General features: G+C 39.0%; 2 protein-coding genes across 11 annotated transcripts in view; one reads left to right on the top strand and one right to left on the bottom strand.

Annotated features, from left to right (window-relative positions):
- The first annotated feature begins 654 nt into the window (after positions 1-654).
- Positions 655-5218, top strand: LOC143199002 (protein SCAI). Its single transcript, XM_076408712.1, has 10 exons — positions 655-886; positions 1371-1553; positions 1882-1980; positions 2044-2298; positions 2950-3183; positions 3235-3422; positions 3473-3703; positions 3759-3929; positions 3988-4237; positions 4311-5218. Exons 1-9 carry the CDS (start codon positions 789-791, stop codon positions 4230-4232), a joined length of 1704 nt encoding a protein of 567 aa, XP_076264827.1. The 5' UTR covers positions 655-788; the 3' UTR covers positions 4233-4237; positions 4311-5218.
- A 436-nt stretch (positions 5219-5654) lies between these two features.
- Positions 5655-16637, bottom strand: part of LOC143198035 (serine/threonine-protein phosphatase 4 regulatory subunit 1) — a 179687-nt gene continuing 168704 nt past the window's right edge. For 5 of the 10 annotated variants that reach the window (XM_076406958.1, XM_076406959.1, XM_076406965.1 and 2 more), the window contains 12 exons: positions 13005-13111; positions 9633-9928; positions 8544-8714; positions 8064-8347; positions 7841-8003; positions 7648-7782; positions 7248-7365; positions 6846-7073; positions 6656-6783; positions 6334-6597; positions 6011-6281; positions 5655-5956 (listed from right to left, as the gene is read on the bottom strand). In XM_076406958.1, coding sequence (XP_076263073.1) covers positions 5853-5956; positions 6011-6281; positions 6334-6597; positions 6656-6783; positions 6846-7073; positions 7248-7365; positions 7648-7782; positions 7841-8003; positions 8064-8347; positions 8544-8714; positions 9633-9928; positions 13005-13111 — 2269 coding nt within the window. In that variant the 3' untranslated portion in view covers positions 5655-5852. Of the gene's footprint in view, positions 5957-6010; positions 6282-6333; positions 6598-6655; positions 6784-6845; positions 7074-7247; positions 7366-7647; positions 7783-7840; positions 8004-8063; positions 8348-8543; positions 8715-9632; positions 9929-13004; positions 13112-13320; positions 14053-16637 lie in introns of those variants that run through there. The other 5 variants (XM_076406961.1, XM_076406966.1, XM_076406968.1 and 2 more) reach the window with 2 other exon arrangements.

Here is a 16637-nt window from a genome sequence, read left to right on the forward strand (position 1 = left end):
TCCTTCTTGAAGCGCGTGGGAGTTTCTGGGAAAACGTTACTTTTTTATCAGCGGCTGATGCAAACCGAGATATTTTCCGTGAAAACGGTTGACAGAATTCAGCCTGTTTCGTTATGCGATTTATTAGATTGATTTACACCGTGCGTAGAAGTTGTTTGGAGGCGGCGGAGTATCTTTTAGACGCGATGTTGCTAGGCAATCATGGGCGTAACTGATTTCGATGAGTTAATTGAATCGCGTACTTATATGTATTTTATTGATATTCACTGTTTGAATTTTTAATTTCCAAATATCGATTTTATCAAGTCTTAACAGAAATATCTCTTATAATAAGAAATAGAGATGTGTAGGTCATAAAACGGATTTCGGGTCTATATATTTATGATAACTGGTTCCAAATTAATAGTTGCAGCATTTGTCCATCTATTTTCTTGCGAATTTAATATGTTTATGTCAGCTATATTTAATAAAAATTTCACTGGAGGCAGTTAAAACACTGAATTGGATTATGAAATAAAACAATAAATGTTACTGTGCTTATTGAGGGAATAATAAAGAACGGATTTGGTGTTCCGTCACTGGACTGTAGTTCTGGGTTGGACATGAGCGTCGAGCGTCGCAGCGCATGCGACGCCGGTGCCGTCGTCCCTGGTTTCCGCGAATCGCCAATCGGCGCGCCACCGTCGACGATGTCCGTCGTTCGATTCCTGGACGCCGTCGCTCGACTGTGGCGGAAGACGGCGCCCGCCGAAGGGATGCCGCAGTGAAACGGGTCCACGCCGAGGAAGATGGTCGGCATGGCCAACATGGAGGACCACGAACGGAAGATCGTTATGGAGTTCGTGCACCTGCTGGAGAAATCCAAACAGTTGTTCAACGGACTGAGGTAAGTGGTCGGCGGCAGCGTCGTCCCGTCACCCTCCCGCCCCCTCGCGCGCCGACCGAAAAACCGTGTGTTGTGTTCGATATCGGGATTCCGCGAACCCCGTATTCATTCGCAGGCCGACTTCGTCCCTCGAATAATAAAAAATCCATATTTTAACCGTCGCGATTGATTGATCACCCTCGAATCTAATTCATGCTTGCTAACGAGCCACGTTCTTAGCCTACCGGGGCGAGTTCAAAAGGAAAACGCATCGATTGCCGTTACCATTCAAACAAATCAATTTACGAATAGCGCGGACTACTTTTCTTCGCCTATTGACAAGCCGACCAAGATAACCTTAATAGAAACGAACTTATCGATACTGTAGCGGAACCGTACTACTTTTTCCATTTTCGGTTACGTCGGGATGATGTAAATGTAGGTTAGAACCGTAGAAGGATATTTGATCGCGTGTATTATTATACAAGACTTGCGATTGTTGTAGGGATTTGCCGCAGTATGGACACAAACAATGGCAGGCATACTTTGGAAGGACATTTGACATATACACGAAATTATGGAAATTTCAGCAACAACACCGGCAAATTCTCGACACCAAATACGGTCTGAAACGATGGCAAATCGGAGAGATCGCTTCAAAAATCGGTCAACTTTATTACCATTACTAGTAAGTGAAAAAACACCGTTTTCTTATATGTGTTAAGTACGTAACATAGTTTTTCCATGATAATAGCGATCAGTCATAGTTCATGCCACCTCTTGGATATTGTAGCCACTTTACTATTAAAAATATGTTCAATTCATTACAAACATATAATTCAGGAAATTAATTAATTGCAACATTGATACGGTTTATTGACAAATATTTTCGTACAACTCCGGAGACTGTGCTAACTATTTTTTCCGTAGACACAAAAATTTATTTTAACAACATACGAAGCGATATTAAACAAATGAACATAGAAAATCTCTAAAGAAGTTTCTCTTGTTTGCAGCCTGAGGACGAGCGAAACAAACTATTTAAACGAAGCGTATTCGTTCTACGCTGCTATTAGAGGCAGAGCGTATTACTCTAGGGCGGCCAAAGAGGACAGGTACTGGGAAGACACGTTTTGGGATTGAGAACCGACTACTACTTACCCATCTCGATGTTCCAGATCCGAACTGATGGTCAAGAAGCTCCGCTATTACGCACGATTTATTGTAGTGTGCCTTCTTCTCAGAAGAATGAAGTTAGTTAGGGAATTAATAGTCGAGTTAGATAGACATATCGCCGATTACACCAGCACCTACGAGCCAGACGACCAGATCGAGTGGAGCCTGGTGCTGGACGAGATCAAGGCGTTCATCACGTCTGATTCGCTGGTGTCGGTGCTCCATGCGGATACGAATCCTATTGTTCTATCCCATAGGTAATACGTACATTTTAAGATTAAGATCTATTACATTTATTATTACATTACATTTACAAAGTCACATTTTTAACAAACTGGCTCTAAATCAACAAAATTACCCTCAAGTTATTTGTAATCTAACATAAAGCACAATCATGTATTAAAAGAAGCCCCAAATTCAATCCATATAAATACAATACAAATGCGTAAACACCCAAAACATAAAAAAAACTATAAACATTACCATAACTATATTCAGGGGTAATAATTTAAAAGCAAATAAAAGCTTTGACTTGGACGCATCTGATCCTAATTTAATTAATTGAATATTATTTTTTAAATTATTAGGTTTATTTTATATTTTGTACTACAATTGACGTCCATGACGTCCACCGCAATGTCGAATTTGTTTCTATCTGAACATAATTCCGTCTCATTTAAAATTTGCACCACTTTGGCGCATATAACGGGCGCAATGAATGAAATTAATTATTCTCTCCATATAAAATCATTTAAATCTGCGGAATTTCGTCTGGGATTAGAGAGAAATAATAAAATCAAGTCGAATTATCCAAATATCACAAAAAGATCCTTTCTGTCCAATGCGAATAAGTTCACGCTCTCCTTCATGCCATTATAAAAACTGTGTAAATAAATGTGTATTTCCAGATTGAGCCCCCTCACTACGCCTCCTGTAGAGAAATCACAATACATGAATTTAACTCTACAAGAAATTCTGATCGTTGGTTGTGCATCGGATCAAGTGAAATTCTCTGAACTCACTATGGATATGTTTAGAATGATCCAGACATTAGAGAGGGAGCCTCAGGAAGATTTTAATCATATCTATGATGCTTCCCCCGCACCTGGAAGAGTACCCTACAGCGTACCTGGACAAAAAGGGTAACGGAAATTAAATCCTTGAAGACGAATAAGTTCAATGGGTATTTTTAGATATCTAGAGAACGGAGACAGGCCGGCCAGACGGGAAAATCCTCACAAGTACCTTTTGTACAAACCCACTCTGAGTCAGGTGTTGGTGTTTCTCGCCAGCGGATTCAAGGAGCTTCCCGCTAACGGAGCCCTCCTGTTGTATTTATCGGCGGATGGTTGTTTTTCAACGTCGAAACATCCGGAAGATAGTGAGTTCTTTCCAGCGAGAGGCTTTCTTAATACATAATAATGGTTTCAGTGGGTTACGATTTGGGTGGCGTTTCAACTACAGGACGACGAGATGGTGAACACAAAAAGACAAAAGAAGTACACTGCCTTTACCCTGGTGACCTGTACCCATTCACGAGACGTCCTTTATTCGTGATAGTGGATTCTGACAATAGTTTCGTTTTTCAACACATTCCTAGATATTTCGGACAACCATTAGTTACGTTAATGTCACCGCAAGACACTCCACCTGCTTTTCAAGGTATGTCTCACTCTACTTTGCTTAAGTAATAGGATTATATTTATTTTGTTAATAGATCAACAACATAACGGATCCCTCTTCACGCTATTTTTGCATTCACCTTTGACCGCCTTCTGCTATTGTTGCAACATCCCCAGTATAGTAATTCATCATTGGGAACGATGCCAGTCTTTCGTCGATCGTTTTGTTACCGAAGCGTCCAGATTATTTACTCGCTCCAGAGTCGGTTAGTATTCATTTTACCGTCTCATATATCATAGCAAATCAGACTTATAATTTTTCAGATCTCTCTTATCTGCAATTTTTCGGAGACGACTTCCTACGGTTACTTTTGTTGCGATATGTGTTCTGTGACGTGGTACTGCACCTTCATAGATCGTTTCGAGGTAGACAGTATAGACCGAGATGCCAGCCGCCGCTACCTGAAGCTGAACTTCTCGAGCATCCCTCACTACAACATTTGGTACTCGATTTGGCCACCCATTTAGATGTACGGACCCACTTTTTGGAGAGTCACGAACTTGAATGATCCAGGTAATTACATACATACTATTTAATTGTTTGCAAAAGAATTTTGGCAAATAATAAGGATTTACTTTATTCAAAGGAGTCCCTCCTCATGGATATGCTTGGGAATGAGCACTAACACCTGGTCGTCCACATCGCAAACCCATGAGGAAGGAGGGAGCTTCATCACGAGGCAACTCAACATTCCACAAGCTGTTTTTGCAGCCATCGTGATCATCATCGCAGTTGTGCGCCTCTCCACCAACTTTACCAAGACCTTGCACAAGCTGGTGAGACTCGCTGAAAGCATACAGGCGGAACTAGCCGGGACCCTTCGCGACCTTTTCGACGTAAGCGACACCTTAAAGAACTTTGGTACACTGAATGACAGGGTTTCGGTGACACTTAAAATGGGTAAAAACGTTTCAACGCTGGAGAACCTATTCATGGTTTAATTAGAAGTTGAGCAAAAATGGAAAAGGAAACGGAAAGCTTCTAATAGACTTCTAAAGAAATTTTAAACACGGTGATAATAATAATAATCTATATGGAAGTAATGCGTGTTGTACAAGTCATGTGCGGTACTTCGTATCGTGATTTCATTCTAATTTGTTAGCAGTACATTAAGTTTTGCAAATTGGATGGTTGTGAACATATTGAAATCTACTACAAACGAAGACAATATCATTGTAGGCGACCGTACCTGAATGGATACTGATGGACAATGCGCGTTACTTCTTCGGCTCAAGAGGAGCACAGCGTCTTTCACAAATTCCGTTCACTCAAGGTCGATTTGCGCGGTCCTCGTTTAATGCGGTTTTTAAGCGAACAAACAATGCAACTCAACTTGATGCAATTAACAAGAAAATTCATTTAACATATTTTACTCAATTATTTCATGCCTGTATATTTCCAATCCTTATATGCAAGTATGTTATTCATTAATATATTTTTTCCGTTTTGGAATCTAGATCTTATTGATATTAAAATAATAAAAAATGGTTCTTTGCTTGTAGTTTCATTTATCCCGCCCCTCAGTTATGACTTTTTGGTGATTCTAATTAAGTACAATTTAACTTCCCTTTCAAGATTCATGAAATTTAAAAATCGATGTTTAATCAAAAGGAAAAAAGATTTTTTCAGTTAAAAATATGATATACTATAAATATACTACCTTTTCCTCTATAAAACTCCCAAAATCTAAAGAGTGAATATTAAACCCTCCAGTAAAATAACAGTTGGTTTATAATTGAAAGAACATTGTTTGGGTATATTGATTTTAAAAATTTCCGTTGATAATTGCTTTCATGTGCTATAAAACTAGTGAAAGGTATTATGAAAATCATTTAACCGTGATTCACAAGGAAGCCTAATTACAAAAAATACTAGGAATATGGAGTAATGACAAGATTTGTATAATGTACTTAGGAAAAAAAACAATGAATTCATAAAAGTATATCTTTTTTATTAAATTCAACAAAAAACATATAAATATATAAACAATCATAGTTTCATTATGACTGAAGGTAGAGACATTTTGGTTCTTTCCAAAAACAAAAAAATGAAAAATCTAAAATTTATAAACGCAAAAATACTTTTGTATAACTAAAATTGTTATTAATTATTAATTTTAACAGATCTGCTACAGTGAACACATGGCAGCTAATCGTACGTCTCTATCTTTATCCGTTTGTAGCCTCCTCAGAACTTTCTGTAAACAATCCATGTCCTCAGTTAAAAAGTATTCTGTAAAAAAGAAGATCGTTAATTACACAGATGACGTAAATTTTATAAACGCACCATTAGTGACTATATGCTCGACGATGCACTCGGCTACCATCAATCGAATGTTAGCGATGGGGTCCCAACTCAGGTCTAACAAATGAGGCCACAGTATAGATGCAAATTCCTCAATTTCAAGTGCGTTTTCTTGTAGCATTTTTCTACAGAGTACGACGAATGTTTGACGGGGCTTCCATATTTTGGAATGAGCAAAACGTTCCGCTATAACCATGAGGTAACTGGACGTCAACGCTCGGTCACAGGATATACGCTTGACTATTTCTGTAACCTATAAAACGACAGTTAGAAAGATTCTTTAGATACTAGAAAATTTGCCTCACCAATCCAACAGCAGCGTGTCGAATGGCCGCAACGTTATACCACATCAATGGTTGAGCGTGAAGTCCGATGCTTTTGACGATTTCGTTAGGTTCGAAATACTTAACCAGCAAGGTGAACTGTTGAGCAACGGTCTCGTGGAATCTCCAGTTACACATATTATCCCCACGTAGAAAATCTTCAAGCTTTGGTAACAGAACTAATCTTTTTTTAGGGTGAATGGCATCGAAGAACTCCCCCAGGTGCAATAACGTTTTTATCCTGACCTGAAAACATATTTATATAATACATATATCGTATGGCGCAACAGTAACAATATTATACCTCATCTAGATCTTTTAAGAATCCGTCAAAAAGTTCTATCAAATCGTCAGTATGTTCTTGACCCAAAATATTAGCTAATTCGTGTAGACTACTAGCAACGATCCGCCGTATCTTGTAAGATTTGTGCCCTATAACATATATGACGTAAATTATGTCCATATTTACTCGTTTAGCTCACCGATGTTATTACCTGCTAATGTGACTGCGGTATCCTTAAGTAATGACCAATTTTCCTTTCCTAGCGTTAAAATAACGGCCGGTAAACTGTAAGCGCATAAGTATGACAAGTCGTAGTCATCTGTGTTATTTTCACCTTGAGCCATTAATATAAACTTATCAACTAGGACCTGAGGAACAACGTCTTGACTGGGTTTGTTCGTTTCAGCCGTTGTATTATCTAAATTATTTACAGCTATATCTGAAAAGAAAATAGACTCTTGAATTAACAGGGCGTGTGATTACATTATTGTTTTATTACTGAGATAAAAACTCATAGTCTGCCTTATACAAAGATATCTTCATAGTGTATCGTATTGTATGTTCTAATCATGGTAAAAGCTAATAAAATAAAATAATTGTGAAATGAACTTACTTTCTTCAACTACAGTATCACCAATAATATCACTATAAGGTACAATTGACTTGTTAGAGTTATCATCAAAATTATCATTTAAACTTATTGTGGAATACAAGTTCTCCAGTTGATCGGCCTGAAAAAATAAAGTAACTTATTAGGTTACTGTCCAGTTGAAATGTTCGGGAACATATAGGGTCAACGTTAAAAATCAGATAAGAGTCAATCACATTGTGCTTCATATATGTTTCAGAAGACCGTCGTTGTTATCATCATATAGTTATATAATTATTACACAAACAACCAAAGCAAGACGCACACCATACTTACGTTTACTTGGTGTTTTAGTAACGCTCTAAGCGATGGTATCAGAACATAGGTCTTTTCAATTATGGAATAATGAATTAAGTGCGCTTACCAATGCATTCACTGTTTCAGTCGTGGTCGCCTCCTTTGTAGTTACTCCAAGGTCCTTCAAAATGTTAGGGTCGACATCCGGAGGACTTATATGCCAATAGTTATACTCATTATAATAAAGCAAGTCGTCTTCGTGCTGCGAGTTTAGATATTCAACAATCGGATCATGCTTTCATTGCCAACAACAAACTCACCTTAACAGAATTATTGTCAGTCTTTAGATAATCCCTGATGGTTTTAACTGGATGAGGTTTAATGGTAGGACAACTCTCAACTAATTCCAGGATGTTGAAGGAAGTCGTGAAACAATCTTCTCCTCTAGCCGAAAGCGATTTTGCATCATCATAAGGAGGCTGACTGAAAAGAGAAAAATGAAAAGGTTAAATTAAAGGCAAATCAATAGTGTTAACAACTTACAATTTTTGACCATCCTTATTAGCTAATATCACATCTCCATCTGCATCATATTGTATCGTTGTTAATGGAGGATTAGCAAATGTTACTATAAAGGCTCCCAAAGATTGATAGGTTAATATCCTAACCCACCTATGTTCGTCTTGTAGCAAATTCATGAACGTCTGCGTTACCAGTGTATTCCGCAATGTCGGAGAACATACTGATGATACGAATATAATCACTTCGGCGCAAGACTTGCGAATGCCCCAGTTTTCATCTTGACACAGAGCTAAATAATGTGGAAGCTAGAAAATACAGGCAGAGATAACATCAATAACACGATATAAATTTTAAAAATTGTGTAGGTAAAATTGTTTGAACCATATTAAAATCAGAAAGACGATATTGACTTCAATTCGTATTCAGAAGACCGTCGTCTAAATCATCATGTATAAAAAAGAAATTCACGTTATTAGAAGATAGATATAGTATTGTAATTACCAATTTGTTTTCGAAAACATCCTTGCTGACTATGGCACAATAATAACCAATATGGTCGGCAGCTATTTTCCTAGTAGGGAAATACTGACTTGAACATAACTCGAGGTACCTGTTAAGGAATATTCTTTCTGTTACATCTCTTCCTAATAGTGTGGCTAATTTGCTCATAGTCTAAAATAAATACAGAAAAATCGAGTTAAATTTCGAATTCAATTGTAAACGAAGATATTTTGATATAACCGTTCTTACCTTATTCATTAAATCTGATGGTTTAGGCGCACTCTCACGCTCATCAAAGCTGGCTGTGATATGAGTTAATGATCCATTTCACATCCAGTTGATGAGCGAGAGCCTACACAAAACATTTGCTCCATGGACATAGTGCAACAATTTCTTTAAATATCAACATTAAGATGAATGTCAATGTTGCATCGCTCATCAAAGCTGGCTGTGATATGAATGTAAAATTAACATTTCACAACCACTTGATGAGCGGCACAGGCATCTGATAAACAATATATTGGTATTGAAATGAAACTTACATGGAATTACCTCTTTCTCTGATGATGAGCAATGCACAAAACTCGTCAAAATGGCTGTGATACCAATCAAAACTAAGGTACACAGTCAAATTGACGCGCTCTGGACATAGCTAAGCACTTCTCAAAGGATTGTTTCTATTCGAGATGGTGTTTGCATCTGCAACCTAACTCATCAAAGTGGCTGTGATATCATATCGAAGCCAGAATTCACAGCCAAATTGACGATCATAGGGCACGGACAACTGCAGGAACTTAATGTCGGTGTAAGTTCAACATTGCTCATCAAAGCTGGCTGTGATAGAAATTCGATATCTAAAACTGCCAACTCTGATGGGTAATGGCAAACCGATGCTGTAAACCTGTTAAATTATTATTATCTTAGAAAGATGAACTGATCAATCACCTCATGAAAGACAAGGTAGTGAGACAAATGGGGAACATCTCACTACCCATGTCTTTCAGGGGGTAACAATCGTGACGTTGCAATAAAATTACTTAATGGTGAATGCGCCGTATTACCGTTAGAAATTTTAAGTGGTTTACTTACTGATATTATTCCTGGAAGGACGTTCCAATCATTTTCCTTTTTCGTGAGCGCTAATATAGATGGACATATTTTAATTTCCGCCTGGAACCTGCTCACGAAGCCTCTCTTAATTAATTCTAAAACGGTGTAAGAGGCGGCATCAATTCCCCGACAAGATCCGGTAATATTCCGCACCACTAGAGGTAGTAAATATTCACCGATCACATCTCGCAAGGCTGGTACACGGTCAGAGTTTTCGATCGCCTTAGCGGCAATTTCAGGGATATTTTTCAATAATGTGACTAACTGTGGCCTCCCTGAAAAAAAATATATTTTAGACATTTTTGCCGACATTACTTAACGACGAAAGCACAGTTTAAACTAGCAAACTACAGCGAAATGATAAATTAAAATAGATCACACATAACTTCATACAGGTTAACTTGTATTAACGACTTTAGTACGGGTAGAAAAGCAGCATTAGCTCGGAAATATGCCGTTAGACACGAAAGTGTAATAAAATTCAAAATTTGAACAATTATTTCAAAAAATTACGCGTGCCGACGAAAAAATACTTACATTTAAAGGAGCCGGGCCTGTATGAGACATGAAAAAGCGGCAAATGCAAAAGCACGCGGTTCCACCATTTTGGTTCAAGCCCCAAATATCTTACAGGTTAGCCAGAAATGCTTCGCACGAATTACGCCGATCAACCGATAATTATCACTCAAATACACAATAAAAATATATATCACCTTATTCTCAACAATATCGCACTAACTTGGGTTAAATAATCACAATATTCCACCACATTTGTCGCAAAATTACGAGACGAAACTCATAGTGTTGCCTCGCCATGGTTGCTTCGGCTTACTTGATGGCAAAGCCATATGAGGGCGCTTCGATAGTTTTGCGGCGCACCGTCAGGGATTAGCATGTTGCCAAAATTATCGCAGAGTGTCGTTGTTCTTATTACTAATAGATTCGGCCTGTTCGCGAAAAGAAATCATCGGAAAAAACACTGATTTTGGAAATAGACACGGACGAGATTAACGGACACCGGTCGAAAGGCGGAACGGAACGCGACGTAAAACCGAAACCGCACGAGCCGGCAACGTCGCTTCAAGATCGTTGAACGTTCGTAGTACTCGCCGTTTCATTCAGCTTCGCGCAGCACCGCCCAATGTGTCTGCCACTTCCATGGCCTCAATTGTCCTGGCATTATTTTCAACGCATTATTTCGACACGACAAACTACTTAAGTTTCATTGCTTCGCGAACGGTGGTGAGCCATCTAGATTGAAAAAAAGACGGACTCTATCGAGGATCCTTTTTTATCGACATCCGGACGCGTCTCCGCCAAACGTTCGTAATTTTTTTTTGGCGGGAATATATTTTTTCGAACGGTTTTTTCTCGTGAAACGGCGTAGAGATACCGTTGGGGGGGCGATAGTGGCGGCGTGGGGTGATCCTTATCGGTAATATTCGGAAGATCGCGGGGCGGGTAATTCGATATTTGGCGGCGAGTGCCCATCCCTAATCGAGCGCCGCTCCGTTCCCTTAATTCGATAAGGAACAGCGGAGGCGCAGGAGGCCCGATCGATAGACAACCGGGGGAAGGAAACACCCCGCCTACTTGAGGAGATTAGAAGCGCACCTTGCCACGTTTTTAGATGCGACCGAACGACAGATGACGCTCTTTTTCTTCGCCTTCCCCCTACCAACCACCCCCCTCCCAAGCGTGCTCGTGTTGTTTATCGGCTTGCGCCACCGAAGCCGATAAAATTTCACCTCATTTGTTTTGTTTACGTTTCCTCTACCTGGAAATTATTTACGTAAGCGCGACGACACGATAGAGTAAAATATCATCGGCGGTGGACAGGAGCGACGAGAGGAAAAGGCTCCCCCATCTGCAGAGGTGCTTAGACGCGTTTTTCTTAAATTAGACGTAGCAGGATTTATTTAAAGACGGCGTCGTCGCAGGGGGCCTTGGCATCCACGTGCAGCAACTTCCTGTCCACGGCGGATATGCCACCGATTGTGCCGTGTCGGCGGGACGCGGGCGGGCGACGGAGAGTGGTTCAACGCGCTCCTGAAATAGGAAGGAGCTATTCGGAGAGGAGTTTTTGGGGGGCATTCGGGATTGATGCGAGCGGACGGCGTCAAGAATTTCCGTTAATTCCTATAAACGACAGCGTGACTAATTCTCTATAATCGTTAATGGGGCGTTTCCGTTCCACGACGATAATACGCTATCGCAATTTTCGTAATAAGCATTCATGAATGGAGGAATTCAATGAATGTTCACCTCTGCCGCGGACGTGGCCTGCGGCCCCATCACCGATTTTTCCAGCCTGATGACGTACACACACACATAGACCGGCCACCCTACATTTTACGTATTAATTAAAAATCGATACTGGCATAGCCGAGGTCCCTGATAAAATCTCTACCGCTCTATTAACCACAACAGCATCAATTAAAAAGGGACACACTTTCTACACGAGAAAACAACGACCAAAGAAGAACAATCTATCACTAAAGATCGACATTTTCCACTCTCCCAAGAATTATATAATTGATGATGTGATTTTAATTCCGTGAAACGTCAACATTCTTCCGACTTACATCCATTATTGCTCCACGCACATGCACGTTCACAATAAACATTTTTTATGATATCGCTCCAGTATGGGTATGGTGAACATATTGCGAACCAAACAAGGTATAATCGGAGCCATTCCTTCTGATTTATATATGTAGTTTTAAGAATTTCAACGATTACGACATGACTCAGGCATGGAAGCCTCCCAACAATACGTCGTTAGATTTATCGAAATTGATTAACGGAATGACTTGGTCAGAAAATAAGTCGTAGTCGTTGTTATGGCTCTACCATTGTTCGTCAAGTGCACCTGATAGGGAACGTGGAAAGTCTTTAAAAAGATAAGGACATATTTCGTCGATGAAAACCAAACGCCACCATAAATATCAGTACAGACTACTTGAATTTATTAGAAATGGCGCCAAGATAACGTGGCCCGACTCCATTTAAACATTTCTTTATTATACGGACGCGTATGATATCAGCACATGGTTTCAATCGCCAAGGAGATTGCGGTATCAACAAATAATACATATAACCGGCGGATGATAATACCGAATACTCTTTTTCGACCGAATAAAACTAAATAAGTCCGTCGGCACCGTCGAATTCATTTATTCTATAGTAACGACATTTTTTTTCATGAATTAAACATGAGATCCGAAGCTGTTTACGACGTCGATTCGTAGATGGCGCCATGAGCTCAACTGTTACATATTTTCAAAAAAAGAAACGTTAGCGGTGCGCAATGGAAATCATCAACGGTCACCAGAAGGGAAAATTACTCACGGTCTCCTAGTTTCATCAGCTTGGTCATGATGTTGGGCAGTTGCATGGTGAGCGTTTCCGGTTCGACCTTGGTGAATATTCCTTGGACCATCCTCGGCAGGCCTTGCCTGAAACAAACAAATGGGGAATTATTACGAGATTCTGGATCATGCTGGTGTTGCGTCGCTTGTATTTACTGAATCATTCGTTTATTAAGAATAACGATGAAACGGGACATGTGTTGAGTCATAGCAATACTAGTTAAATCGTTTAGATCACCGACGGAGAATCTGATTCATTGGAAAATAGTCGAGTTATGCATCGATCGAATACTTACGTTTCCTACTTTTTAAGCCCAGAATGCGGAACAACTTGGCATAACGAACGTCATCACATACCGAAACGACGTAAAATCCTACGGGATCCATCGAGAGAACGACCGACGACGCACCACAACACCGGACGATAACGCGACTGGTTTGGCGCCATTTCTCTACGAGGGTGAACCGCAACAACACAAGAGAGCGTCCCCCGATACGACCACGTGGTCGCCCTATCTCAGGTAGTACCACCATTTTGGCGGGAACTGACGGACAGACCACGCAGGCGGCCGAAAGTCCGCGCGCGTTTACCGGCGGGGAGGGGCGGAATGTTGCGCGCGCACGCTCCGTATTTCGGCGGCGGGCGGCCATTGGGCGCGGCATTGGTACAGTCCGAGGGGTGGGGGGGTCGAGGTACGTACCTACCGCACGTTGCGAACCGGCCGTTTCCCAGAAATGCCGAGGAATCAATTGACAGGGGTGTATTCAGGCGGTGGAATTCGGGGAAGGAAATCATTTTTCTTTCGAAAACGACCTTTTGTCAGATAGGAATGGTTTTAGGTAACTGTATATAGTATAGGAAAATAAGCCCGTTTTCTTTATCATCTCATCTATTAATTAATTCAGCCCTCATACAAGAACGAGCATATCCAAATATGGTGAATTAAATTATTAACGATTCATTATAAACACGACAAAAAAATTGAATAAATAAAACGAATCGTCCAATGCGGGGACTTGAGGCGTGATGCGGCAACGCCGCCGCCGTCTCCGCTGGTGTGGACGTCAGGTCTCGGCTCGCGAATTTATCGCACCAGACCCGCCAATTTCATTGGTCAGAGCGTGGCTCCGCCTCGCGAAAAACCACGAAATGGCCGGCCGCGATCAAGATAGTCGTCGACATGTGGAGGGTGGCGCACCAAGCCCTGGGGGTCGTGAAAATTTGGCCCTTTATCATCGCCAAAATTCGATCGGGTCCCGTTTGTATCGCACGAGAGGAAAAAAATCGAATAAATTCGTAGCTACCCCGATTGTTAGTTATTGACAACAATCTAGGGACGCTAAAACGAGAAGACCATCACAATAAGAATGAGAATAACCAGAAGGGGATGAAAAGGTGGGATGAGGTTCTCGGATCGCAAACAAGAGAATGATATTGAAAAAACAAACCGCACTCCTATACAACTCCAGTCTTTTAAAAATACAGGATATTAACGGCGATTAGTGGTTAAAACAATATTGTTATTGAAAAATTAATTTTAGAAACCTTTTAGAAAAGTACTACAATCATCTACAGGATATTTTCACGAAACGCCAAACCAACTAGAGCTTAAAAGTTTCAAACATAAAACCCTTCCTTATAATATTTTTAAAATTATCTTCCTGCGACATTAAAAATTTAATTTTTTTATCAAATAATTGTTATATTAAAATTTGTTCAGTGCTATATACCGAACATAGAAATCGAAAAAACAATTTTAATATCTAAAAAATTATTATAATTGTACAAAGTATTATAACAAGATAAAAAATATATATCAAAAAATGGACAAATAATAATAAGAAAACTGATATAACAACATGAAAACTAAAGAAGACTTTTAACTTCACTTAGAAAAAAAATAGAATAAAATACCTGATCATGTTTTAGGTAAAATACTACTTAGGGTACTACAAAATGTATTATTCTTCTTTTCTAAAAAATACTGTATGTTGTTTTATTGTTGAACATATATTCAACACTCTTTTACAACATATTTATAATCGCATTAAACATTTAGGAAGTCTACAAAACCAGAGTTCCATCTTCCTGTGACATAGAAATTTAATTTTTTAACAAATAACTCATAACTTATATCAGAACTTATAGCGTCTTATACCAGACAGAAAATGGTATAACAACATGAAAACTATATATCTGGCTAAACAATACGACAAAAAAGACAACTTAAGCTAAAAAATAATAGAATAAAATATGAAATTGTTGTTTTAGGTATTTTGAATTACAAAATGTATTCTTCTTTCGTTAGAAATACAACTGATTATTGTTTAATAATTTTATGTTTTGTATTAAAATAAGCATTCTCAACATATATTTATATATAAAATTATATATTTAGAAAAAAAGTCTGTGAAACTAGAGTTCTATGAAAATAGCAATATAAAATACTAGAGTACTACAACATAAAAAGGTATATTATTCGAATTTTGAGATAAATTAAATCAACTTCGACCAATAATCAAAATGCTTCTTTAGCCATCAACATCAGTTCGATTAACTTAGATCTGTTATCTAAAGATACCTTTAACGCTTTCACCAAAATAAAAAAACACCAATATTTATTTCGGACAGAATGAAACACGTGGACTTTTCCACCAAAAGTCAAACTGCGTAATACATAGATATACTCATAAGATCGGGAATATGACAATAAAATAGTGAATTTAACATATAACATTTTGGGGGGTAGAAAAAAAATTGAACATGTGTTAGTCACATAATTGTGACTAACTATAAACCTGAATTATCAAAAGAAAATCTAGGATATTTAGGATTTATATCTTGTTATGTCTTGTTCAGGCAAAAAGTACAGCAGATTGATTCTCAAATCTAATTCATCAAGTACTCAAGAAAAAAAAATACAACCAGTAATCAAAATGTGTCATTTAACATCAACATAATCCTGATGAATCTCACCAAAAGGAGAATTCACCAAAAGAAGACAAATATTTCCGATAAAATAAAGCACGAAGACCATAATAATAATATCGCGGGCGACAACAGACACACTCAGAAAAGTGACACGAGGAATGCGGCCATTTCCCGTGGAATTTTCAATGAACGAGCTCTAAATATGACCGAATCATTGTAGAACTAATGGACAATGAGTCATCTAGTTAACAGTAGTCCATGTACGTATGTTATTAAAATATTTTTGAAACAGGAGCGAGCAACGGTATCGTATTCGGCAAATGTGAACAAGAATTTCTTCTTGGAATGACGACGACAATTACGACACAAACACACACGCACACACATACAAGAGGCACATGGCGGCGATCTACCTGGATGATCGAACTCGAAGAGTCGCGTGTTACTTTACGTGTTGCCTCGGTATACTCGAGACAGTTTCTTCAATAGAAAGAAAGGAATGCGATCCTCGCTGTCTGCTTTTCGGTTCTCACAATCGTCCAACACATTTCTTTTGTGCTCCCTAAATGGGTTCGGAATCAAAACAACGGGCCGAAAACGTCTTGTAGTCCGCGCGCATCGGTCCCAAAAGAAAAAAACAAACAAACGCCGTAATCAGGCTCAAAAAATATTTTCATAATG

The sequence above is a fragment of the Rhynchophorus ferrugineus genome, unplaced genomic scaffold (genome assembly GCF_030347505.1).
Source record: "Rhynchophorus ferrugineus isolate W39M unplaced genomic scaffold, kcgeb_rfMv2 rfM6, whole genome shotgun sequence".
In the NCBI taxonomy this organism is placed as follows: domain Eukaryota; kingdom Metazoa; phylum Arthropoda; class Insecta; order Coleoptera; family Curculionidae; genus Rhynchophorus; species Rhynchophorus ferrugineus.

Excerpts from the sequence above, each read along its gene's own strand:
- LOC143199002 (XM_076408712.1), top strand. The coding sequence starts at position 789 with ATGGTCGGCATGGCCAACATGGAGGACCACGAACGGAAGATCGTTATG. Across the intron at positions 1,554-1,881 it reads CAACTTTATTACCATTACTA|CCTGAGGACGAGCGAAACAA; the intron begins GTAAGTGAAAAA and ends TCTTGTTTGCAG. Across the intron at positions 3,184-3,234 it reads AGCGTACCTGGACAAAAAGG|ATATCTAGAGAACGGAGACA; the intron begins GTAACGGAAATT and ends GGGTATTTTTAG.